This window comes from Sinocyclocheilus rhinocerous, unplaced genomic scaffold (assembly GCF_001515625.1).
Source record: "Sinocyclocheilus rhinocerous isolate Xijiao unplaced genomic scaffold, SAMN03320098_v1.1 scaffold12, whole genome shotgun sequence".
NCBI classification, from domain to species: Eukaryota; Metazoa; Chordata; class Actinopteri; order Cypriniformes; family Cyprinidae; genus Sinocyclocheilus; species Sinocyclocheilus rhinocerous.
Genome location: NW_015626394.1, coordinates 1,213,751 through 1,238,925, shown reverse-complemented (window position 1 = coordinate 1,238,925; position 25,175 = coordinate 1,213,751). Strand labels below are relative to the sequence as shown.

At 36.4% G+C, this 25,175-nt stretch overlaps 1 protein-coding gene across 1 annotated transcript in view; it reads left to right on the top strand.

Moving 5' to 3' along the window:
• LOC107714450 (low-density lipoprotein receptor-related protein 1B-like) overlaps positions 1-25,175 on the top strand; it is a 309,159-nt gene that overhangs the window by 263,498 nt on the left and 20,486 nt on the right. The window contains exons 57-71 of the mRNA XM_016520289.1: positions 5,528-5,650; positions 10,890-11,071; positions 11,255-11,454; positions 11,808-11,996; positions 12,698-12,846; positions 12,961-13,054; positions 14,777-14,893; positions 15,400-15,519; positions 16,970-17,089; positions 20,063-20,179; positions 21,301-21,407; positions 21,632-21,764; positions 22,789-22,895; positions 23,208-23,340; positions 23,881-24,003. Coding sequence (XP_016375775.1) covers positions 5,528-5,650; positions 10,890-11,071; positions 11,255-11,454; positions 11,808-11,996; positions 12,698-12,846; positions 12,961-13,054; positions 14,777-14,893; positions 15,400-15,519; positions 16,970-17,089; positions 20,063-20,179; positions 21,301-21,407; positions 21,632-21,764; positions 22,789-22,895; positions 23,208-23,340; positions 23,881-24,003 — 2,014 coding nt within the window. The remainder of the gene's footprint in view (positions 1-5,527; positions 5,651-10,889; positions 11,072-11,254; positions 11,455-11,807; positions 11,997-12,697; positions 12,847-12,960; positions 13,055-14,776; positions 14,894-15,399; positions 15,520-16,969; positions 17,090-20,062; positions 20,180-21,300; positions 21,408-21,631; positions 21,765-22,788; positions 22,896-23,207; positions 23,341-23,880; positions 24,004-25,175) is intronic.

Below are 25,175 nucleotides of genomic sequence, written 5' to 3'. Positions count from 1 at the left end.
GTTGCTGGTCTTGAAAGTGAGGAGTACTGTATACATTTTACATTTAATGTCAGTTAAGCTAATTAATGTCAGCAAAGCCAATTAATTTTGAGATTATACCAGTTAACATTAATGAATTAACTTTTTGACACTTTGACATTAAATATTATACATATTCTGACAAGCAAAAATAGTCCAAAATAGTTCTAAATAACAAATAAAAATTAGTTAAAAAACCAGTTACAAATAATCAAAAATTAAACAAAAATATATTCTACACCCGAAATGAACAATAATGTGAATTCTACAGGATAAGCCAAGATTAAATCTTAAGTAAAATAAGTGTTAATTTTATTTCAGCAGTTATTTCATTTTGCTGTCACTAATAGTATTTCCTATATACACTCAAAAAAAAATGCTGGGCTGTTTCAACCCAACTTTGGGTCAAATATGGACTAACCCAACTTTTGGGTTAAAAATTTAATTTAAAAATTTAACCCAACAGCTGGGTTAGTCCATATTTGACCCAAAGTTGGGTTGAAACAACCCAGCATTTTTTAGAGTGTAGTATGTCACCATTACATTGATCATCAGCCTGGTCTTTGGCTATTAAAATATCCATTTCAGTTGACCATTACAAATTTTAGCCTTTATTTTGAGGTTCTACATCACAGGTGGTACTTTGTTTGCAAAGATGAAAAGTAATTTTGGTAACACTTTATTTTGATGGTCCCTTTTGAACATTCTGTTAAATAACAATAAATAACGTTGCACCTACATGTCTACTAACTCACATTAGAGTATTAGTAGACTTTATGCTTAATATCTGCTAACTCTTTATTGTGATGGTCTCCCAACAGACATTCTACTGACTATAAGTAATTTTGCAAGTACATGTCAACTTATTCTAACCCTTACCCTACCTAACCCTCTAATGAGAGTTAGTAGACATGTAGGTGCAACTTTACCTATAGTCCACAGAATGTGTTAAAGGGACCAAAATAAAGTGAAACCGTATTTTTTTTTTCTTTTGCATATTCAAGAGCTTGTCTGATACAACAAATTTGGCACACATTATGAATGGCTCTATGAAATGTCATTTTGACGTTATATATAACTGCCATTTCTGATTGGCCTAGTGTAACACGTTGAGTTTCCCTGTGCTATTATCCACAGATGGTGTCATTAGAGGCCTAGTCATTACCATCGAAATGATTATTCTTAGTGAAATGTGAGTTTCCTCAATTCTGCGCTCATTACATTATTCATACCAATTGAGGCTGTCATCCAGGGGAATTTCTATAGGGCTCTCGGAAAACTCTCCCCTTTATGGAGTAGTCTCATCAGCAATCATTCAATTTCATTTATTCCATTTTGTTTAATAAGAGTGAAGGAAAGAAAGCTTTCGCACTTAAATATGAGTGGCCCCTGTGGCCTCTTCCCGACAATGGAGGTCTTGTTGACCTCATAGTAGCATAGTGCATGATCTCGTTTGCTCTGTGGAATGCTAGTTAGCTATTTATCCAGCTGCCATACAGTATCCTTAATTAAAGCATTGAATGTCCCTTCAGTTTGAAGCATAGCCAGTACAGTAAGTAAGAGAAAATGTAGTCACCTGGTCATTAGAAGCCCACTTTTATCACCCTGAATGAGTTTATTTTGCAGTAATGACTGGCTTGTTTCAACCCAACTTTGGGTCAAATATGGACTAACCCAGCTGTTGGGTTAAATTTTTAAATTAAATTTTTAACCCAACAGCTGGGTTAGTCCATATTTGACCCAAAGTTGGGTTGAAACAACCCAGCATTTTTTAGAGTGTAGTATGTCACCATTACATTGATCATCAGCCTGGTCTTTGGCTATTAAAATATCCATTTCAGTTGACCATTACAAATTTTAGCCTTTATTTTGAGGTTCTACATCACAGGTGGTACTTTGTTTGCAAAGATGAAAAGTAATTTTGGTAACACTTTATTTTGATGGTCCCTTTTGAACATTCTGTTAAATAACAATAAATAACGTTGCACCTACATGTCTACTAACTCACATTAGAGTATTAGTAGACTTTATGCTTAATATCTGCTAACTCTTTATTGTGATTGTCTCCCAACAGACATTCTACTGACTATAAGTAATTTTGCAAGTACATGTCAACTTATTCTAACCCTTACCCTACCTAACCCTCTAATGAGAGTTAGTAGACATGTAGGTGCAACTTTACCTATAGTCCACAGAATGTGTTAAAGGGACCAAAATAAAGTGAAACCGTATTTTTTTTTTCTTTTGCATATTCAAGAGCTTGTCTGATACAACAAATTTGGCACACATTATGAATGGCTCTATGAAATGTCATTTTGACGTTATATATAACTGCCATTTCTGATTGGCCTAGTGTAACACGTTGAGTTTCCCTGTGCTATTATCCACAGATGGTGTCATTAGAGGCCTAGTCATTACCATCGAAATGATTATTCTTAGTGAAATGTGAGTTTCCTCAATTCTGCGCTCATTACATTATTCATACCAATTGAGGCTGTCATCCAGGGGAATTTCTATAGGGCTCTCGGAAAACTCTCCCCTTTATGGAGTAGTCTCATCAGCAATCATTCAATTTCATTTATTCCATTTTGTTTAATAAGAGTGAAGGAAAGAAAGCTTTCGCACTTAAATATGAGTGGCCCCTGTGGCCTCTTCCCGACAATGGAGGTCTTGTTGACCTCATAGTAGCATAGTGCATGATCTCGTTTGCTCTGTGGAATGCTAGTTAGCTATTTATCCAGCTGCCATACAGTATCCTTAATTAAAGCATTGAATGTCCCTTCAGTTTGAAGCATAGCCAGTACAGTAAGTAAGAGAAAATGTAGTCACCTGGTCATTAGAAGCCCACTTTTATCACCCTGAATGAGTTTATTTTGCAGTAATGACTGGCTGACTGTACATTATCCTGCTTATTATTTATCATCTAACTTCTGCTAGGGAAAATAACAATATTGCTATATTAACTGCTAACCTATACTATTGCTAATGTGCAGTTCATATTACTTTTTATGGGCTAGTTAACTTACAAATTTAGTTATAATTTATATTTGTATGCTGTGCTAACTGTGCTAAATTGATCAAAAGTTTCAGTAAAGAGTTTTACAATGTTACAAAAGTTTATTATTTTTTTTAATCAATGCTGTTCTTTTGAATTGCCTATTCATCAGAATAGAAGGTTTTTAAGTTTTCCCCAAAATATTAAGCAGCACAACTGATTGATTGACAACATTAATTAAAAATGTTTAAAAAAAAAGCTTTTTTTTTTAGCATGGTAGACTGATTTTTTTTATTTTATTTTTTTGGAGGAATTTGAAACCTGAAGACTGGAGTAATGGCTGCCAAAAATTCAGTTTTGCCTTCATAGTATTAAATTACATTTAAAAAAAAAATCATAATTCAGATAGAAAACAGGTATTTTAAATTGTAATAATGATTACTGTTTTTATTGTATTTCGTTGTTGTTTTTTATTTTTCTGTTTTTTTATTTATGTATTTATTTATTTTTGATGAATGCTGCCTTGGTGAACATAAGAGACTTTTTTTCAAAAACATCAAGCAAGGTTCTTCAACTTAGTTTACTATGATAAAACCAACACTGTAACTCCTATTAATATTGAATCATTTTTAATAAGTTTAATTAAGGCAATTTTTCTCAGGTAGAAACTAACCATTTTGGCAAGATATAATAGTTATAGATAATGTTTCCTCTATACCAGGGGTCGGCAACCTTTTCGGCATGGCGTGACATTTTTTATTTTTCTGGTTAACCACTGTGACAACAGCCACCCCCCCTCCCCTTTTTTAATGCATTCTGTATTTATACAGTACATACACATTTTTAAATGATACGATAAAAACACATTAAGCCTATTTGCTTTTTATACAAATTGTTTCTGAAGATTTTTTCATAAATAGTTTTTTTAACTTTTCAAAAGTTTCTTGAATAACAGATATACAGTGTGACCATACTGAACACCACTGTATGTGTGTGTGTATGTGTATGTGTGACAAGGCCAATGCATTAAAACCGTTCAGTTTAATTACCGTTCTATATCACACCACTCGCACACATAGATCTGAGATCGCGCTGTGCAAAAAGTAACATTCAGAAGCTCATAAACTTGTTGTCAGCGCTGCCAACTTACTTTTATTAATCGATTCTGAATCGCTACATTATATTTCTCAGCAACGAGGGGGGTGAAATCGCTGTTTTTTAATTAACTAAACTCAGCTTCACTGTTTGTAGAGACACACAGATGCAGGCAATTTACATATCTCTCTCTCTCTCAAAATGGCCATATTTGTGAGAAAAAAATTAGAGTAGTTTGCATCACTGGATATAGCTGTCGGTCATTTATATCGTAAAACGTATCTTAAAAGTTGACTAATATTAATTGGTTTGCAGCTTCATCTTACTTCGCTCTCTTTAACGTTAAACTGACGCTTTGCGCTCTGCTGCTGTGAACAGCAAACCCCGCCTACTTTGATTTGATTGGCCATCTCAGTCATTTTGACATTGACGATCGCTGTTAGACCTCTGAGGCATTGATCTGAAATGCCTAGTATGTGCAGCGGTTGCGCACGCATCCGTAGACTAGCACAAGTTAATTCTCACACTTTAATAGTATTTATAGCTCCTAACAGGCTGTGTGACTATGAGAAGTTATTACCTCAAAATTTACGTCAGTAGTTATCCATATTGCTCGTGTGCCAACTATTATCCCTCTGCGTGCCACTGCTGGCACGCGTGCCGTAGGTTGCCGACCCCTACTCTATACCTTACTGCCTTACCATAAATGCTCATGACCTCTAATAGATTTCTCTTGTATGTTTTAACTGATGTCACATAAAACATAACTTGTTTGTGGCCTTAAGATAAGGCTGGAGGTTCTTGCCACAAGATAAGTTTAAAGGTCTTTTTGGGTCTCACAGTGCTGATGATCTGATGGGGGTATCAGAGCTTTTCTTCATCTGTCATCATGCCCGTCGCCCGATCTTAGCAGCCGTGGTGAAGTGGGCAAAGGCAGGGGGGCTAGTGAGTGGTAGAATGAGTGACAGCAGCCTGATGTGAACATGACAGTAACAAATGTATCCTCAGCGTTGCCTCTGAAGGCTCTCTGAACTGCTTCCCTGGATTCTGAAGCCAGCATCCACATGCATCCATCACACACTGCGTCCTCTTCCAAAATCAATACGATGAAGAGACATCAAAAGAAATGTATTCTCTGCATGTTTCATGTCTAGTACATCCTTGCCAGATCCTGTCGAGATAAGCGTATGCGGAAGTGGCTAATTAAGCCCTCCAGCTAACTGAATAGCAGAACAAGGCATAACATTTCATTCTTTTTTGTTCTGCATAGTTGATCTATGTGTGCTGACTGTGGCCTTTACCTAGCTAATACATCATGCTGACTGTGCTAACAGTCACATTTGTTGTGCAGTCCATCTCATTTGGTTACTTAATTCACCTCTATTACCTCTATGTTCTGTTTCCTTCTCACTTCCGTAGGGCCTTAACAACATAATCAGCTTGGATTTTGACTACAAGAAGGAGTTCATTTACTGGATTGACTCAAGCAGACCCAGCGGCCGGAGGATAAACAGAATTCGCCTTAACGGCAGCGACCTCAAGGTACATCTGAGTTCTCATTTCTCTTAATAATTATTATGGGTCATGAAGGACTGACAACAATGCTAATAGGTCTGAAGTAACCATTATATGCCATGCTAGCAACAGGGATGCGATGAAGAGGTCTAAAGTCAACATCTGAATATTAGACATCTGTAGCCATACTGCCATAAATATAAATGCTAATTTTAGCATTATTTCAGGGACTCATTAAGGTCACATGGTGAGCGCTTAGATGCACATCTCTGCCGTGTACCTGCTGAGCAACGCTTTTCCCCATCTCATTAGCTTCATTGCAGGGGCCAAGAGCCTCATTTGGCTTCATTACACAGTGTTGCCCCCTCCTGATTTATCACCCCTGCTCAGCACAAGCTAAAGCCATTTGAAATTCATTAGCATTCGTGGGTGTAATCTTCAGGATTTTGGAAATAGAGACAATGCAAGCTGGTACAATATGTTTAGATTGGGTAGGAGACCTTTGCCCATCATTAGCTGGGGATATAATGATGCAGCTCCATTGTGGAAGAACAATTTAATTGATGATTTTATTAATTAACGCAGTACTTTCTTCTCCTAGTATGTTGGAGAGACATTACACAAAACTGACTTTGACTTAATATTCAAATTATTATTCTAAACAGTGTCTCAGAAAAAAAAATGTTTATGAAGGACCTCTAGTCAACCTGCACAATAATTTTTCATGATTCCTCTGGAAAGCGAACTAGGACCATCAGCACATGTACACTCTCAGAAAAAAAGTACAAAAGCTGTCACTGGGGCAGTACCTTTTTAAAAGGAACAAATATGTGCCATTTGAGCAACTATATAGGCACTTTGAGTACTAATATATGCCTTTAAGGTACTTAAATGCACCCTTTAGGGGTAAATAAGGTACAATGGTGAAAGGGTGTCACCCAAGGAACAGCTTTTGTACATTTTTTTTCTGATCCTACTGTGTTTGAAAATTAATTATATTAAAGAATTTGGTTGAAAATGATTGCACTGATATGGTCGCCGACCGTACACACGTGGTCAGAATTGTTGGAACCCTTGGTAAATATGATCAAAGAAGGCTTTGCATTGTTAATCCTTTTGATCTTTTATTTAAAAAAATCACAAAAATCTAACCTTTCATTGGATAATAAGAATTTAAAATGCGGGGAAATATCATTATGAAATAAATGTTTTTTTCTCAAATACACGTTGGACACAATTACTGGTACCCCTAGAAATTCTTATGAGTAAAATATATCTGAAATATATTCCCATTCATATTCACAATTCTGAGCACGCCAGGGTGATTATGAACATGAAATTATCCAGCCATGGCTTCCTGTTTCACAGAAATATAAATAGGAGGGAAAACAAAGGCCAAATTCTAAATTAATAACCCATCACAATGAGAAAAACCAAAGAATATATTTCTGATGTGCAGCAAAAGATAATTGAGCTTCACAAATTAGAAAGTGGCTTTAAGAAAAGAGCTAGAGCAGTGAAAATCCCCATTTCCACCATCAGGGCAATGATTAAGAAGTTCCAATCAACAGAAAATTTTTTGAATCTGCCTGGAAGAGAACATGTGTCTATATCGTCCTAATGCACGGTGAGAGGGAGAGTTTGAGTGGCCAAAGACTCTTTAAGGATTATGATCTCTTGTCAGGTGTTCTCTAACCTCATCAGGCATTATAGGAGATATATAGGAGGCATTACTATTTTGGCAAATGGAGGTTTCAAAAAGTATTGAATAAAAGCGTATCGTTAATTGTGTCCAATGTGTATTAGAGAAAAACATTTATTTCATAATGATATTTCCCCCCATTTTAAATTCTAATTCTCCAATGAAAGGTTCGATTTTTGTGCATTTTTTAAATAAAAGATCAAAAGGATTAACAATGCAGATTTATTTTCATAGCCTTCTTTGATCATATTTACCAAGATTACCAACAATTCTGACCATGTGTGTATGTTTATATTTTTTATATTTATATTTATATTTGAAGGTATTTGTAAAATATATATATATATGGTCGGCAACAATAATAGTAGATGATGCTGTATATATATTAGGGCTGTCAAAATGGCTGAAAAACTAAATTAGAATTTTTTACTTAAATATTATCAAAATTCGAATTATATTCCAATTTAAAATGCATAATTTCAGTTAGGGTGAAGAAAAGCTTTTGGCTTCTCTCCTGAGGCCACAAAGAGAGCGCATCGAGCAAAATATTACTAATGCACGTTTATTCAAAGCATAAGATAACACTAAAGTTGAACTTGCATTAATTTTACATGGCTTTCTGTGTGAACGGCTTGGTTTCAGTTTTGACGTAAACAAGATCTTCTCCGCATTGATGTTCTCTGTTCCCGCAATATTTGTAATTAACAATGCAGCAGCGCCGCCTCTAGTGGCTTCAACTGGATAGGTTAACAAAAACATTATAATGCAGTGACACTTATATCGTCATTGCATCTCGTGCGCCACTGATAAGGCTGCCTCCTTAACGCACACCTAAAATTCGAATGCAACGGTTTTGCATTCGAATGTGGATTTTAAATACGACAAATATTCGAAATTCAAATTTTTTTTAATAGCCCTAATATATAAATAAATAAATAAATATATATATATATATATATATAGTTTAGTAGGCTGACAGCTGAGGGGAAGAAACTGTTCCTGAGTATGCTGGTTCTATCAGCAAAGACTACTATAACATCTCCCAGATTAGAGAAGAGTAAACAGTCCGTGGCTGGGGTGAGAGGTATTTTTGATAATGCTTCTCACCCTTCGTAGGCAGCGTTTGAGGTAAGTGTCTTTGATGGAGAGTAGCTGAACACCAGTGATGTGTTGGGCCATTTTAACAACCTGTTGGAGGGCCATTTGGTCTGAGACAGTGCAGTTACCATACGATGCTTTCAATTGTGCATCAATAAAAGTTTAGCAGGATGTGGGATATCACAAATCCCGGAAAATATGCGTTGTAGTCCAAACGAGTCGTTCGTTGTAGTTTTTGAAAATGTCTAAATCTAAATCCCTCTTTTACCTTAATTACTCCCGACCATCAAACTTTTCAGCTGCTGCATCCAATCTAATTTGCATTAAAACATATATATATATATATATATATATACACATACATACATTATATATATATATATATATATATAGCTTCATCTAAAATCCTGAGGATTACTTGTATCATCATATTATATTGTCATATCACCCATCCCTAATACTTGCTCTATTGTAAAGGACTAAAGCATTATTAACACACAACAGTACAATTTTTGTGAAGCTGCTTTGAGACGATGCATATTGTGAAAAGTGCTATACAAGTAAATTTGAGAGAATATAATAAAATATATATCCATTCCTGACTACCTTGAAAATCCCCCTTATTATGTTGCTGGTACATTTGAGTACTGCTGGTATTTAATATTTTAACTTACTATATACGTACTTAAAGTATACAAGTATACATATGTGTGTGCTGCCTGTTAATTTTTACACAATATATATTGTCTGCAAGAAGTTCCCCAAGTCAGATGTACTGCATTGAAGTAATAATTGAATTACTGAATTGCATTAATTGAATAATAATTGTTTATTACAAATTATTTATTGCAAACCCTTGGCATGATCTCTATGAATAGGGAATAGAGTTACAGATGTTTTTCAATGCTGGAGGTGTAGCCTGCATATTTATTACCACATAATCAGCATTTGTTTACAGACTTAAGTTGCATTATTTTGCACAATTGATAAATGGAAGTGAGGAGCAAGTTATAAGACAGCCCCTATAAATGTTTGGATTCTGGGAGCAGTGCACCATGGGTTTGATCACTGTAATGTAATGATTAACTCCTGCATTGGAGCACGTTTGGCATGATGCCTCAGGCAATGCCTTTGGTGTGATTCAATAAGGGAATTTGTCTATTAATATATGATGGGCCAAAGTTGATATGCTGTATGGCCTCATTAGTTAGCATGCTGCATGTAGCGGTCAATTATATAAGTGATATATTTTGGCTCTGTGTTATGTGAATAATGAAATCTAAGTTGGTAGTCATCGTTTAGGACACATGCCATAACTAAAACCTTTCAATAATGTCTAAAAGATGATTTTGGATATCATGTACACATATAAATTGCAGCTATTCTGAGAATCATTCGTCATGTGATTTTGTGATGTATTCAAATGTTGACATTTTAAACGAGTTAGCCTTCATTTCCACACAAGGTGATCCTTCAAATCAGAGCTTGACTAGATCACTAGAATACCAGAAGCTCTCTCTTTCCCACTCGGAATATTAATGTTTCCTCTCGTCCTCTCATCTGGAGACACTTTCCTGATTGGGGAAATGTTCCTCAATCATTGACATTTCAGAGAATTTTTCAAGCTCAGTTTTGCTGAAATTACTGCTGAAGGGGCGATCTTGTAAATTGGCACGGCTACATATGCCTTGTCAGATGATGATGATGATGATAGAGAAGATCTCAAAGTGTATCATGTCCTGCAGTGACAGCCTATGTTGGGACAGCAAAGTTTGTGTTTTATCAGTTTGCAATGCAATATCAGCTTCAGGCACTATAGCAAACAGACAGAATAACTCATTTATAAGAATGGTTTATTCAGAAATGATTATTCTGTAATTATTTATTCTCTCATTCTGAACCTGAATTACTTGCTTTCTTATGTTGAACACAAAAGGAGGAGTCATCCATTGTGAATGAATAATTCTTTTGATTTTTATCTTTTAAGTCAATCACTATCCAATTCATACTGGTCAGAATGATTCGTTCATGACTTATCTGGTTCTCAAGTCCAACTCACTGACTATAGATTATTAAATTTCAGCCTGTTCCTCAAACAAAGCTAACTTCAGAGGACAAATACAGTATAGTGCATTTTGGACTACTTTATGGTGATTTGCTTCCTGTTTTGAAGCTTGAAAGCACAAGGTCCTCTTTAATGTAATTGCTTAAAAAAGAGCAAAGCGTCCCTGATTACACAATTTCTACTTTTGTGTTCTACTGACAAAAGAAAATCTTACTGGTTTGGAACAACATGAAATTGAGTAAATAATGGCGGAATTTTCAATTTTTGTCTGAACTATTACTTTAATGACCTGTTTTCTTATTTTCATAACACAACCACTCCCATTATCCTACTTGCTCATTAAAGTATTATGTGATAAGATTATAGTGACTGATCTGAATGGCACTTATTTGCTTTATTAGATTGTTCACCGAACAGCTGTGCCAAGTGCACTGGCTGTGGACTGGATTGGGAAGAACTTGTACTGGTGCGACGTGGAGAGAAAGACGCTGGACGTGTCCAAATCTAATGGTTTATACCCCACCGTCTTAGTGAGCTCTGGCCTGAAGAACCCAACAGACCTTGCTCTGGATGCTCAAACCGGGTACAACTGCTTCCTTTTCAATTTTTCACAATATAATTTCTACTTCTGCACCATCAGTCCAGGGAGACTTTATTTTGTCACAAGAAAAAGAACGAATGCATAGACCCCTAGAACAATGGGAATAGCTAATCTCTGCTTTAAAAAGCTGTGATGAGCGAATGAGGGTCACTCTCTCTTCCTCAGGTTTGTGTTCTGGATTGACTGCTGTGAAAATCCTCACGTCGGTCGAGTTGGCATGGATGGCCAAGGCCAGGGCGTTATTGTGAACAAAGAAATCTACAGCCCCTCAGCTCTAACCATTGACTACACAAACAAGAGAATCTACTGGGCTGATGATAATCACATATTCTTTGCAACTATGGATGGTTCTCAGAGGCACCGGGGTACAAAATGAGTCGTAATTTTGTTCTGTTCTGTTTTTTGTTTTTTTTCTCTCATCTATTGGATTAGTGGACCATAACAAGGCAGAATTGAATAAAAGAAACCACAATAAAGCCTTTCAACAGTATAATAATTCAAGGCCACAATCTTCTGTGTATATACTGTATGTACAGAATATGCAAAAAAGGTAAAAGTAAAACATTAAAGATCTGTCATTGTACTTACAGTACATTCACAAAAGTTAGACTAGAGAACAGTACATTTGAAAGTTGTAGGATAATGACTGAGGAAATCATTTACTTATGCAGTAATGCAACTTTAATGATGGAACCTGGTGTGATACTCTCTACCTCAGTTCCTCATGACCACATCCAGGGTGTGATGGGACTCACGCTGTTCGAGGACTTCATTTATTGGACTGACGGGAAGTCCAAATCTCTCCGTCGAGCTCATAAGACCACCGGTTCTAATGCTGTCGAGCTTTTGAATTCATGGCAAGCCATTAAATCTGTCATTGTCTACCACCCGCTGCGCCAGCCTGAAGGTAGAGACTGTTTAACATAAATATTAAATTAATTTTATACTTGGTTTGTCCAAAAATGAAAATGCTGTCATTATTTACTCACTCCTACACAGCTCTTGCTATTTATAGAGACTTAAATCTTGGTCTGGAAGATCTGGATTGAAGTGCATTTGCTCCATTCAACTTATCAATTTAAAATGAAATGTAAAGTATATAATTTAATAAAACAATTATATTATATTATATTATATTATATTATATTATATTATTCAAAAGTTTGGGGTCAGTAAGATTTTTTAAAATGTTTTTTTAACAGTAATATTGTGAAAAATTATTACAATTAAAAATAACTATTTTCTGTTTTAATATTTATTATATTAAGGATCTATTTTAATATATCCTTTAGATAATTCTAATATGCTGATTTGGTGCTCAAAAAACTTTTCTTATTCTCTGTTTTGATAGCAGTTGTCCTGCTTAACAATTTTGTGGTAATCATGGTGTATGTATATATATATGTGTGTGTGTGTGTGTGTGTGTGTGTGTGTGTTTATTTTATACTTATATATATTTTAATGTATTACATATGCAGTATGGACACTTTTGCAGGGCCTTTATGATGTGTTATTGTCCTTTTCAGGTCTTATACAATATGGCAAGAGCTGCATAAATATTCTTTTAATATTACCTAATCACAAGCCATTTCTATCCCCTTTTTACAGTCCCCAAACACCAGTGTCAAGTGGCCAATGGAGGCTGTAGTCACTTGTGCTTACTCTCTCCTGGTGGAGGTCACAAGTGCGCCTGCCCAACTAACTTCTATTTGGCCGCCGATAACAAGACATGCCTGTCCAACTGCACAGCCAGCCAGGTCTGTATGCCAAAATGATGATTCCAAGTCATTAGTCAGAACTGCAATGATTGTTCCAGTTTGTGTTACCCATAACTGATTGACCTTTTTTGATGCGGTGGACTTGTTTTGCAGTTCCGCTGTGGAACGGATGAGTGCATCCCATTCTGGTGGAAATGCGATACGGTAGATGACTGCGGTGATGGGTCTGATGAGCCTGCCGATTGTCGTGAGCGCTTGACTTCCCATTTTACCCAACCTACACTGCCTGCACTGTTGTTTTTGTTTTGAACAGTTTGTAATATTCATGCAGTGTCGTAACCAGGGGTTTTAAGAACAATTCAAAAAGTGCGTGGGGCACATTATAAATCTCATCAGCCTCTCTTTACAAGTATAACTCGGTTTTATATGCCTAGTTGCCACGGTTACACTCATATGAGAACGGCTTTAAAGCAAATTTTTCCAGAAATGTCAGCAGTTTTGTGTTTTTGTCATACAGGTTTAATAAGAAGGCCACGTGACAATACTGATTACAAAAATGCTGTTTTTTGCTAGACAACTTTGCTTTTCTTTTGTTGTTCACAGTAGATGGTTCCATGTAAGCTGCTCAGCACCCTAACTTGGGTCATGAATATTAATTGCATTATGTGATGTTCTGATTTGCTGAAAGGCAAGACTAGAAGATGAGCACAAGCCATGTTGGATTACAGTTTGCGCATTCATTCAAAACAACTGCTTGGCAGAAGCTTCTGCTTGGTCTTAAAGTCAGCATGAAATGGAAATTATGTTTTTTTTTTTTAAATGCTTGTTATTGATCTTATTGTGAACAAGTCATCCATGCATGTATATTTATAACATAAACCCTGCTCCTTTCTCTTACAGTTGACTGCAAACTCATATTCAGACTCAGGACTTGACGCTTCCTTTTTCCAAGGAAAAATTTAACTATTCATTGATTGCGAACCCCTCTGAAATGGCGAGCCTGAAGAGCATGCATTTTAACTTTTATTTTACATTACATTTATTCAGTTAAATCAAAGTGCTTTTCAAGTTTAGTTATCACATTAGGCTGTATTGCTACAACTTGTTTTTCCATCCACAAATTTAAGAACTCTTAAAATTATAATTAAGATGGTTGTTATGCGATTTAAGATATTTAAGAATTTTTAAGAACCTACGGGGACTTTTTTACTCACATATGTGCTCCTAACTACATCTTACAGTTTGCACACTTCTAATTTTAGTCACATATGCGAGTGAAATGCTCGCATTGTCGAGCCCCGAGATCTGCCTTCATCCAGTCAATAACCTAAATTTTTTATTTTCAATAATCCGTTTAACTCAGTTATATATCACAATATGGAAGAAAAGATTTGTTACTACTTCAGTTAAACTGCAACTTTAGAGTCATTGTTTTACACAGTCATCGACAGTATCGCAATGCGGCGTAGCAAAACAAAATGCAGTGGTTATTTTCCAAACAAGTGGAGAGTGGCAAATTTTGTCATTTCTAAAGCTGGCATTCCCACCAGTTAAAATGAGCCCTGATATTACCACATGCCAGTGTTGTTATACAGTGTGACGATGAACTGGTTCACAGCTTCACGGTAGGCTGACCTTTACGTCATGCAAAAGGAGGAACTTTTGTTCTTTCATTTTTGTTTCTTAGTGAGCTTGTTTTTAGATTCACTTTGTTGCTTGGTGATTCACTTGAGCAGTACAAACAGAAAATGACAGGCTGCCAATGGTTGCTGTTAATAGGTGGAACCTCTGTTGTTTGATAAAGGGCAGGGGGCATTAAATATCGTAGAAGTGCTTTTAGAGAAATAATGGAACGTGGGTTGACTCTCCCATTTCAGGCAACCTCACGCAGCTCGAGTTTAAAAACACACACCTATGTGCTAATTGTTTTGAATCCTTTGGAGTTCACTGTTAATCATCATTTTTGCAGCGGAATTCAAATGCCAGCCTGGGCGTTTTCAGTGTGGCACTGGCCTTTGCGCCTTACCTCCCTTCATCTGCGATGGAGAGAATGACTGCGGGGACAACTCCGATGAGGCCAACTGTGGTGAGCAAAATAATAGACACCAAAGCTGATCTAAAATGCCGTGTTCTTATCGACAGATCCGTAGCCTTTTCTCTCTGTGTGAGGCTATCAGGACTCCCTTGTAGAATTCAGTTCCTGTGAAGTATGTGGCGGGCACGAGCACGAAAAATCTGCCTGGAATTTTCATCAGCAACAAATCTTCTTTAGCACAGCTGTCTCTGAATGTTCAATTATACAGACTCTTGCTGGTATCAAACGATCGATATCCACTTTAGAAGTATTAGAAAAGAGTAGAGGGTGTTTTGTCATTTAACGATCGTAATCGGGATGTATTGGACCAACACCGATTTAAGATTCAAGACGTTTAGTGCTTTTAACACAAATAATATTGTTTCTGCAATCATCTCAGTTTTATTCTTATTGCATCCCGACTCTGAATGATCCCTTCTGAAATGGAATATGGATGATCGTACTGCATTGATCCAGCATGATGTTTTTCTCACTGTAATGTCTCCCCCCATTTGCAGATACATACATCTGTCTGTCAGGCCAGTTCAAGTGCACCCGAAAGCAGAAGTGTATACCATTAAATCTTCGCTGCAACGGCCAGGACGACTGCGGGGATGGCGAGGATGAGACAGACTGCCGTAAGCTACGCCATGACACTTTCTGCTCCCTCCATTAACCACCGACAATAATGGGCCTCATTCTCGTAAACTAAAGGGTGTTGTGACAGAATTGTTCGAACTCTGCCAAATTTGACTTTTCCCCTTTGAATTTAATGATCCAGACTGACAGATCTCAAATGTGGCTTTTATCCCACTAAACGAGTCTGCTGGTTTTGGAGCTAAAAGGATAGCCAGGTGCTTATTAGGTATTCTAAAAGAAAAGGCCCTTTCCTGGGAAAGGTAGCAATACTTGTCAGTGAAAAATAAAGTCACCTGGAGTGGAAATGTGTATAAGCTTTTAGAAAATAAATCTCTTGAATACTTTTCAAACTCAAACTAAATTTTACCAAAAAGTGAACATGCGTCACAGAAGAATTCTGTCATTTTTGTCTTTTTTTTTCCCTCCCTGAAGCGTCATGGACATTTTCACCACATTTCATTTGGAAATGACTGTGGTGGAACTAAAGTTTAAAATGGCAGACATTTTGTCTTGCTAAGATTAATTTTAATATATGTGCGCAACATAAACATATTTATATCTGATTTTAAAAAATATATATATTTTTCCTTGACCTTGAGTTACCTTGAGATTTGAGATGGAGTTACCTTCATATTTTAAGTGTGCATAACTTCACTGTGATAAGTTTGCCAGCCTGATAACCTAAAACACTAATTTGAAATTGTTGGTCAAGGTCACAAATGAGGGAACTGAGGTCAATTTTATGCAGTAAATATTGAAATGGTTTACATTTGCTTTGGCGTTTGTGAGATTATAGTTATATAATTTATATAATATATTATTATATTATATTATAGTTATAAAATTATAGTAGTTTTAAAAAATATATATATATTATTTTTGAATATATTCATATTTTTGAGTGTTTCTATTGAAGTCCTGGCATGAGACAGTAAAACGGTAAAGTCTATGCATAAAATGCATTTAAAAATGGCAAAAAGTATATGATTTAGGCATTTTTAAAGAATTTCCAAGGCATTTGACCTTCATACAACAAATAAAATAAATTGAGATCTTTTAGTCATAGTAAAAAAAAAAAAAAACCTCTGCAAAATAAAATTGCTTGTAGCTGAAGAAATGCCATATAACACTTCCCATTTGACCTTCTTACAACCAGCCTTGACTAACATTTCTAGGCTGTCATTTCCTCATTTCTTGGGTGATAAATTGCAGAAGACCTTGTCATAATGTAAAGAAAGTGAAGATGCCACATATATTCTTACTTTATTGAATCACAGTCATATGTAGTACCAGAAGTTTTGGAAGGTTTTTTTTTTTTTTTTTCAAATTCTTACAATAGCTTTTCACTGGCCTTGTAAATAACCTGCTATTTTCTGTCTGCCTTATTACAATAGCTTTTCACTGGCCTTGTAAATAACCTGCTATTTTCTGTCTGCCTTAATGTTCCAGCTGAGAGCACATGTTCTCCAGACCAGTTCCAGTGCAAGGCCACCATGCATTGCATCTCAAAGCTCTGGGTGTGCGATGAAGACCCAGACTGTGCTGACGGCTCTGATGAGGCCAATTGTGGTGAGTGAGCTGCAGTTATTACTCACAAATCAGAGCCTCAGTCAGCCACACGTGCAGACCCTTCTGAAAGTCTGATTGGGGCTAATGTCAATTCTGTATGCTCCCACAGTCTTCTCTCTCTCTGATGGAGTGAGGCCAGCTTTAATCATGAACCACTCGGCTTTTATTAGCTGTGGCTTGTAACAATTCCCTTGGGCCTGTTTTGTTGCCTGAATGCCTGATTTAGTTTGACAATGGCACATCAGCGGTGGCCCCACATATTGCATTCTTCCTCAGCTATGTGCTCCAGACATTTAAAGTGCCAGTACACTGGCAAAACAATTTCTGAGGGTTTTAGTTTCAAGCATTTTTCTATATTCTATATTGAACAAACAAGCTGTGTACCTCATTTTATTAGCACCACTCATTTGATCAATACTGAAAATATTCACCTAAATGTCTCTATAGGCAGCTGCCTTCTATGACAGAATCCTGATTGAATTGTAACCTCGTAAATGACAGATTTGGAACACTCTTAGGCAGCAACTCCAGGCTGCATATAAATAACGTTTATCACACAAAGCATGCGGGAGACTTCACTCACAGTTGATTTCAATAGAGTTTTCCTTTAGCACGTATCTAAGCTAAATATGCAATTTTCTAATAAACACAAAATTATATACAGTTTTTTTTTTCTTTTAAAAGTTCAAAAGTTTGGGGTTGGTAAGATTTGTTGACATTTTGAAAGAAGTCTACATTTATTTGATCAAAAATATCGTAAAAACAGTGATATTATTACAATTTAAAATAACTGTTTTCTATTTTAATATGTTTAAAAATGTAATTTATTCCTGTGATGACAAAGCTGAATTTTCAGCAGCCAGTCCTCCAGTCTTCAGTGGTTCTTCAGAAATCATTCGAATATGTTTTATCAATGTTGCTCTGCTTAATATTTTTGCAGAAACAGTGATACATTTTTCAGGATTCTTTGATGAATATAAAGTTCAAAATAACCGCATTTATTTGAAATATTTGAAACAATATTCAAAACAATATTTGAAACAGTCTTTACTGTCATTTTTAATCAATTTAATGTATCCTTGATAAATAAAATTATTACATCCTTTAAAAGAAATCTTACTGACTCCAAACTTTTAAACAGTAATGAAGTCTTCAATAAAATTAATACACATAATTATTAAAAAAAATTTAAATAAAAGTTTACCTCAGTATAATAAATTAATTGCAATTAATCTCATTATTTCTGACCAGTCTTCAGAAATCAGAAGGGAATAATAGTATTATCAAATGTATTGATGTGTACATAAAATTAATTTGGTTAAACATACAGTATGTACGTTACACTTTCACAAGCCTAAAATAAGTTTTGTAAAAGGGTAAAGATAAAAGTGCCTTTTGGAACATGCCTTCAATAGGCTGCCTACTGTTTGTGAGCAGCTCACTAGGTTTTGAATCAGAGCCATAGTCTTTTGAACCTCATTAATGATTCATCAGAAGATTCCTTTGACAAAGAAGGTCTAACTCTCAAACATTAGACTTATTAAAGACCTATACTGCACGCTGATGTTGATGTTTTTTTTACTCTCACATCATTGTAGAAAATCATTATTTATTTGCAGTGGCACAGCCTCTAAGTGGATGTCTTAAAGGTAATCATCCTCAATATATGGTGTATATATAACTGTGACACATCCCAGCAGGGATGATGAGCATGGCTTTCCCATATCGGTCGACAAAAGAAATGAAATCAATAGCTCGGCTGTTGCAGGGGGGAAAATCACATTGTCAGAATTTAATTGAGAAAATTGGTTTGACTGCATTGACTGAACATATCTGAGGTTGTTATGGATTATCTGTAAATCAGGTAATCCCCCAAATGAGTGACACATCAGTGGAACAGTAGAAGGGTCACTTTTTTGTAATTGAGGTGTGACGGGCTCCTCTGATGTCTCCATTGATTTTTCCAGATGTGACACACTTTATCTACATCAGCCTGCAAGTAATTATAGATCCATATCTTGGCAATTGATGTCAAATGGTGCAATTAACATAACAGACGAGCTTTATTGATACTTACATTTTTGGTAATATAGGGAATTACAATCACACAGAAATAAGTGGAAATTCATGCACATTTAAGATCTATCTTCACATGAATATGCATTGTTTTATCTCAGAAGACTGTATCTTTTGCAGTGGCTTCTACTGTATGTTGTAACATTCATTAGTGTGCAGTGGCTTCTATTTTGTGACACTCATTAGTGTTTGAAAGTCAATTACTACTACAATTACAACTAAGAAACATCTCCCATATTCTCAGTATTTTTTTTCTCAGATGCCAGTATCTCTAGATGTTCTTTTAGATGCTTTCTATCATTATGCCTGCGCCACATTAGAGAATATTTAAACAGAAGAATCTATCAAGGGAGATATTCTAGGATGCTCTTTTATTATTTCACACTAATGAAAACTGGCAAGTATTTGCAGTTTGCTTCTCTTAGCCTGTTTTCTTGGGTGGGGTGGGGGGGGTGGAATGTAGCTTGATCTTCTGTAACCAAAGTTTTGATCTGATGATGTGGTCCTCTTGTCTGTTCATTAACAATTCATCTTGGCTCTAGCACCTCAGAAGGTTCTTAGGTTATATAACATAAACAGTACATGCACTCTGGAGAAAGGTAGAATGAGCTCCTTCAGACGACGTAGACGATTGTGCCCAGGTGACAAAGTGTTTGATGTTACGTGTCAAGTGTTCAGGTTATTGAGGATGGAAGCTATCGGCAGCACAGTCAGGTATCTCATGTTATGGTACGTTAGCCTCTTGAGTGTGGGCATGTTTTGAACTTAGTGTCAGATCCGGGCCCAGAACCCTGAGGAAATGATGATTACGTGTCGAAATAAGGTAGCACTGCATTAATTTTCATGCACTTTTGAAGCCATTTTCATCTGTGTGTTTGTTTGTGTCTGATGAAAAAGATGAAAAGACCTGTGGACCTCATGAATTTCGCTGTGAGAATAACAACTGCATCCCGGACCACTGGAGATGTGACAGCCAGAATGACTGTGGAGACAACTCCGATGAGGAGCATTGCAGTGAGTCGCTCTCATCTCTCGGAGCACAATAAAGCCTTTTCCACACTTGTGTTTGTACTAAATTGTTTTAACTGTCAAGAAACGTTGTGTGGGATCTTCAGAGGCCAGTTTCGCAGACTATTTGAAGATTTATTTTTGTCTGCTTGTTTACCACTTGTCTGGTCGCTTCTGATCTTGCCCACATTGCCATAAAGAAAGATAAACTATTTACTTGTGTTTTATGCAATGTCATTTTTTACTTAAATTCCAAAGCCATATGTTCTTTCCATATGACTGTTTGTAGTTATCATGGGCTGTCAAGCTTCAAAAAGGACAAAAATCAAGAACGGGGGGAAAAACAATTTTATGCAACTTGACAGCCCATGATAACAAGAAACTGGAGGAGATCTATGGTATGTAAATACTCTTTAAAAATAAATTTTTAATTGGCTTTTTTTATTGACAAAAAGTTTAAAATTTAATTAGTTTGTTATTTTAATTAACAAAAAAATTATAAATATGTTTTGTATTATCAAATCATATTATTTTACTGTATGTTTTATCAAATAAATATCTTGGTGAGCATAAGAGACTTCTTTCAGAAATATAAAAAAATCCAAACTGCAAACTTTTGAATAAAACTATAAGCACATTTGTTTTTTCTTAATTTTAAAATTATTGTTAAAAAATACAAGCATATGGGTTTGAAATGACAGGAGTCTGAGTAAATAATGAGCATGTATAATGTCCAGGATGCCTTTGCTTTAATGGTCCTTTTTCGTAAATTATGTTATGAAATCAACCAATTTCAAACAGTTTATATTAACAGGCTTTTCTAACCACCCATGTTTTTCTAGCCATTAGCCATATTCGAGAACAGCCCTTTTAGACATTCTAATTGCTGATTAGTCTGCAAATAGCTCCTTTTAAGTTCTTGGCAAACTTTCAAGAACCTTGGTAACAGATGGTACAATGCCAATTCACGTCCAAGTGCGAGGCCACTTTAGCACTTTTGATTTGCTCTTGCTGCCTTGCTGCTGTCCTCTGCGAAGGTTTACTTCAGTGTTTTCAATGTGGGCAGCTTCACAGGGTCAGGGTAGCTGTGCTGCTTCAGCTGTCTTATTCTGCTCTCCTCTCTGCAGAGCCGGTGACCTGTAATCATAAGGATTTTGCCTGCGCCAGTGGGGACTGTATCTCAGCACGCTTCCGTTGCGATGGTGACTATGACTGCGCTGATAATTCAGATGAGGTCAGTGAATGCTAGATGTCATTTGGGGACAACACAGCAGCTGTCTTATATTCCAAAACATTCCCTTCGAGCCGTTTATCTCAAAGCTGTTTAATCTCGGTTTTCATACAACATCAGTCCTCATACTCTTATGGCTTCATCTGCAGGTCATGAAGACAGTAGATATTTTTAAAATTAGATTTCCAAAACCGAAGTAAACTCCCCCTTGCTTTGTGCATTTTCAGAAGGATTGCGAGACACACTGTGAAGAGGATCAGTTTCAATGCCACAACAATCTCTGCATCTCACGTAAATGGTTGTGCGATGGCCAGGAAGACTGTAAGACAGGGGAAGATGAGAGAAATTGCCTCGGAACAGGTAACTTTATTACATCTTGTGGTCTTTAAAGCTGAGGTGTATCATTTCTGCACCACTAGCATTACTAAACATTCACCACTTTCCAATTATTTCCCTAAACATTCCCCGTCAAACATATAGTCCCACCCCAAACTCATGCCAAGATGCCAATGCTTGAGATTCTCAAATAAACATTTTGTCATAGCTGTAGAGAGCCATACATGTTTGCACTTTTCATTTAATGAAACCTACAAATGATTTATAGTTGTCACTGCACATTAACCTGGGATGGGAGATGGTATGTAAACACTGAGAAAATAAACATTTCGGCTTTAAATGTTTTATGATTACATTGTCTGGTAAGTTCAAATGCTGTAGCTCAATTTTTGTTGTTTTTCAGAAAGTTTGTGCATAATAAACACAAGTGCCTTAGTCAGCTCTCTAGTGTGTTAACTCCTTAGTTACATTTTTAATTTAACCTAAGAACTTATTTAGATGCCTCAATAATTTATTATGTGCATTTTGGTTATTAAGTGAAGATGTGTCGCATTCCAATTCCAAAATCTTATTTGTTTGCACATTAAGTAGAATATCTGAATTTAATAAAACCATTTTAAAGATTTTATATTAGTATTTCTATTTTTAGTATAAGCTCACAATTTGTTGCCACATAATCTGGTACCTTTACCCCACAGATACAATTTTCAGAAAATGTAATAATTTATGACTAACCTTTACCTAAATAATTCTTTATCATGTTTGATACATATATTTAGACCTGGATAAATGTGTTTTGACATAAAAATCATTTTGCCTGCTACATTGAAATTTACATGGACATGCAAAAAAGCCAAACAGGGTTTTAGCATCAACAGCATAAAAACAACTTCATAAGGTCACATGACAAAAACTATGCACAGTTGTATTAGATTAAGTGGGTGACTCAGCTTACCCACTGACACATCTTACCTCCCTCTTCCTGTACACATCAGTTGTGTGTGTATCTGTATGTGAGAGTGGATTTTTGCCATCATCTGTTTTGCAGTGCTTCCCTCCTGTTCGCTAAGCGAGTATGTGTGTGCCAGTGGAGGATGTGTGTCTGCCAGCCTGAGGTGTGATGGACATGACAACTGTCTGGACAGTTCTGATGAGGTCAGTCCTCTAGCAAGACCCTCTCACCTTACATCAAGTGCTCCTCTCTCAGAAACTGAGCACAAGTGCAGTCGTGAAACAAAAACAAAGACATGTACAAGTAGATATATTGGGGGGAAAAAATTGAGAAAGATACAGCCAGCCACTATAAATCCTATGTGGGGGGGAAAAAAACATTAAATTTTTTTTAACATCTTGTATATCGGACTCATGTTCCACTCCATGGAAACAGAAGTGTTCTGTACTTTCACCAGTGCAGCAAAGTCTTCCTCTTGAAAGTGGTTTAGGCTTTTGTTGTTGTGCTCACACCAGATGGACTGTGTCAAGGAGTGCAGAGAAGATGAGTTTCTGTGCAAAAACCATGCTCACTGCATCCCTAAACGATGGCGCTGCGATGATGTGTTCGATTGCGTGGATCACAGTGATGAGGAGAACTGTAGTCATGGTATGAAGATGATTTATAATACAATAACTAACCAGCAATTACACTCATGTTGATGTATGACTTTGATACTAGTGAATTAATATATCTTTTCTGAGGCAGTTTTCATAGTTTTGACACCAGCAGTGTTTGTGAGTGAGTGCCATGTATGATAACCATACTCAGAATTTGTGCTCTGCATTTAACCCATGTGCACACACACACCGTGAACACACACCCGGAGCAGTGGGCAGCCATATTGCTGTGGTGCCCGGGGAGCAGTTGGGGGTTCAGTGTCTTGCTCAAGGGTCTCACCTCAGTCATGGGTATTGAAGGTAAAAGAGAGTGCTGGTCATTCACTCCCCCCACCGACAATCCCTGCCGGTACTAAGACTCGAACCCATGAACTTTGGGTTGCAAGTCCGACTCTCTAAACATTAGGCCACGATTGCCCCATGTATATACACATTATGTATGTGTTCGTTCAGGTTGTCATAACCATCTTTAATTCAGCAAAATATCCATGTGTTGCAGTTTAAAACCACTTTAATGTTGTTTATTCAGATGCTTTCTTCTGTCGCCCCGATGAGTTCATTTGCAACAACACCCTGTGTAAGCTGCATGTGTGGGTGTGCGATGGTGAGGACGACTGCGGAGACAACTCTGATGAAGACCCAGAGATGTGCGGTAGGATATTCATTTCTCCCAGTGGAATTGCATGACCTACGGCAGCGCTTCTTGCTTGCTGAACTCTGATTGGGAATTGAAGTCTTGTGTTGCTTGGCGAAATCCTTTAATTTGAGTGGTCTGATGTTAAACTCTGTCTGTATGTAGGGGTCACTGACTGAATTACAAATGAAATACACTATATGACCAAACGTACATCACTTATACTAGTGGTGTCAGGTTCCAACATAAGGGTCATTGTCAAAATATTTATATATTAGAATGATTTCTGAAGGATTATGTGACACTGAAGACTGGAGTAATGATGCTGAAAATTCAGCTTTGCATAACAGGAACAAATTAGATTTTAAAATCAAATAGAACGTAGTTATTTAAAATTTTAATAATATTTCACAATATTAATGTTTTTACTGTTTGTTTGTTTTTTGATCGAATAAATGTAGCCTTGGTGTGCATAAGAGACTTCATTAAAAACATATAAAAATATTTTGACAAGTACTGTATATATTATATTATATTATAATGTGTGTGTGTGTGTGTGTGTGTGTGTGTGTGTGTGTGTGTGTGAGACATATAGATGGGTACCGAAACCCGGTATTTAATCGGTCCCGGAGCTAAATTATGAAAGACCGGAGTATCGATAAGCTCTGACGTTAACGGTTCTGTTATCGGTACTGGAGAAATTAATAAAACACACATACATTTTTATTATTGCTATATATACACATTATCTTGCTAATTCTCTCTCACCAGAGTGGCCAGCTGTTTTTCAAACATTTGTCTTTGATGCATTTTTGGTATTCGCAATTCAGAAGCGAGATCGCGCTCACGCGGAGGAGCTTCAGCACGCGCAACATGAAAGCCCTGTTTAATTATGATAGAAGAGAGAACTAAACATTCAAACATCTGCTTACACTTTAGGCCTGTGGCCGTTTTATTAAGCTCATTTTATTTTTTTATTTCGATTTTGGCTTCTAAGGATTATACAAAAGAACACATGAGGTAAAGCTATTACTTATTATTAACTAGCTGCGTTTCGTATTGCGCAACTTCTTTCCCTTCACAGCGGTGCGCATTCGTTCCTCCCTAAAACCCAAACTTAACGTCAGAATCAGATCAATCGGTGATTATTGTAAGATGCCGTCTTACACTGTTGCTAAATTGCGGGACAT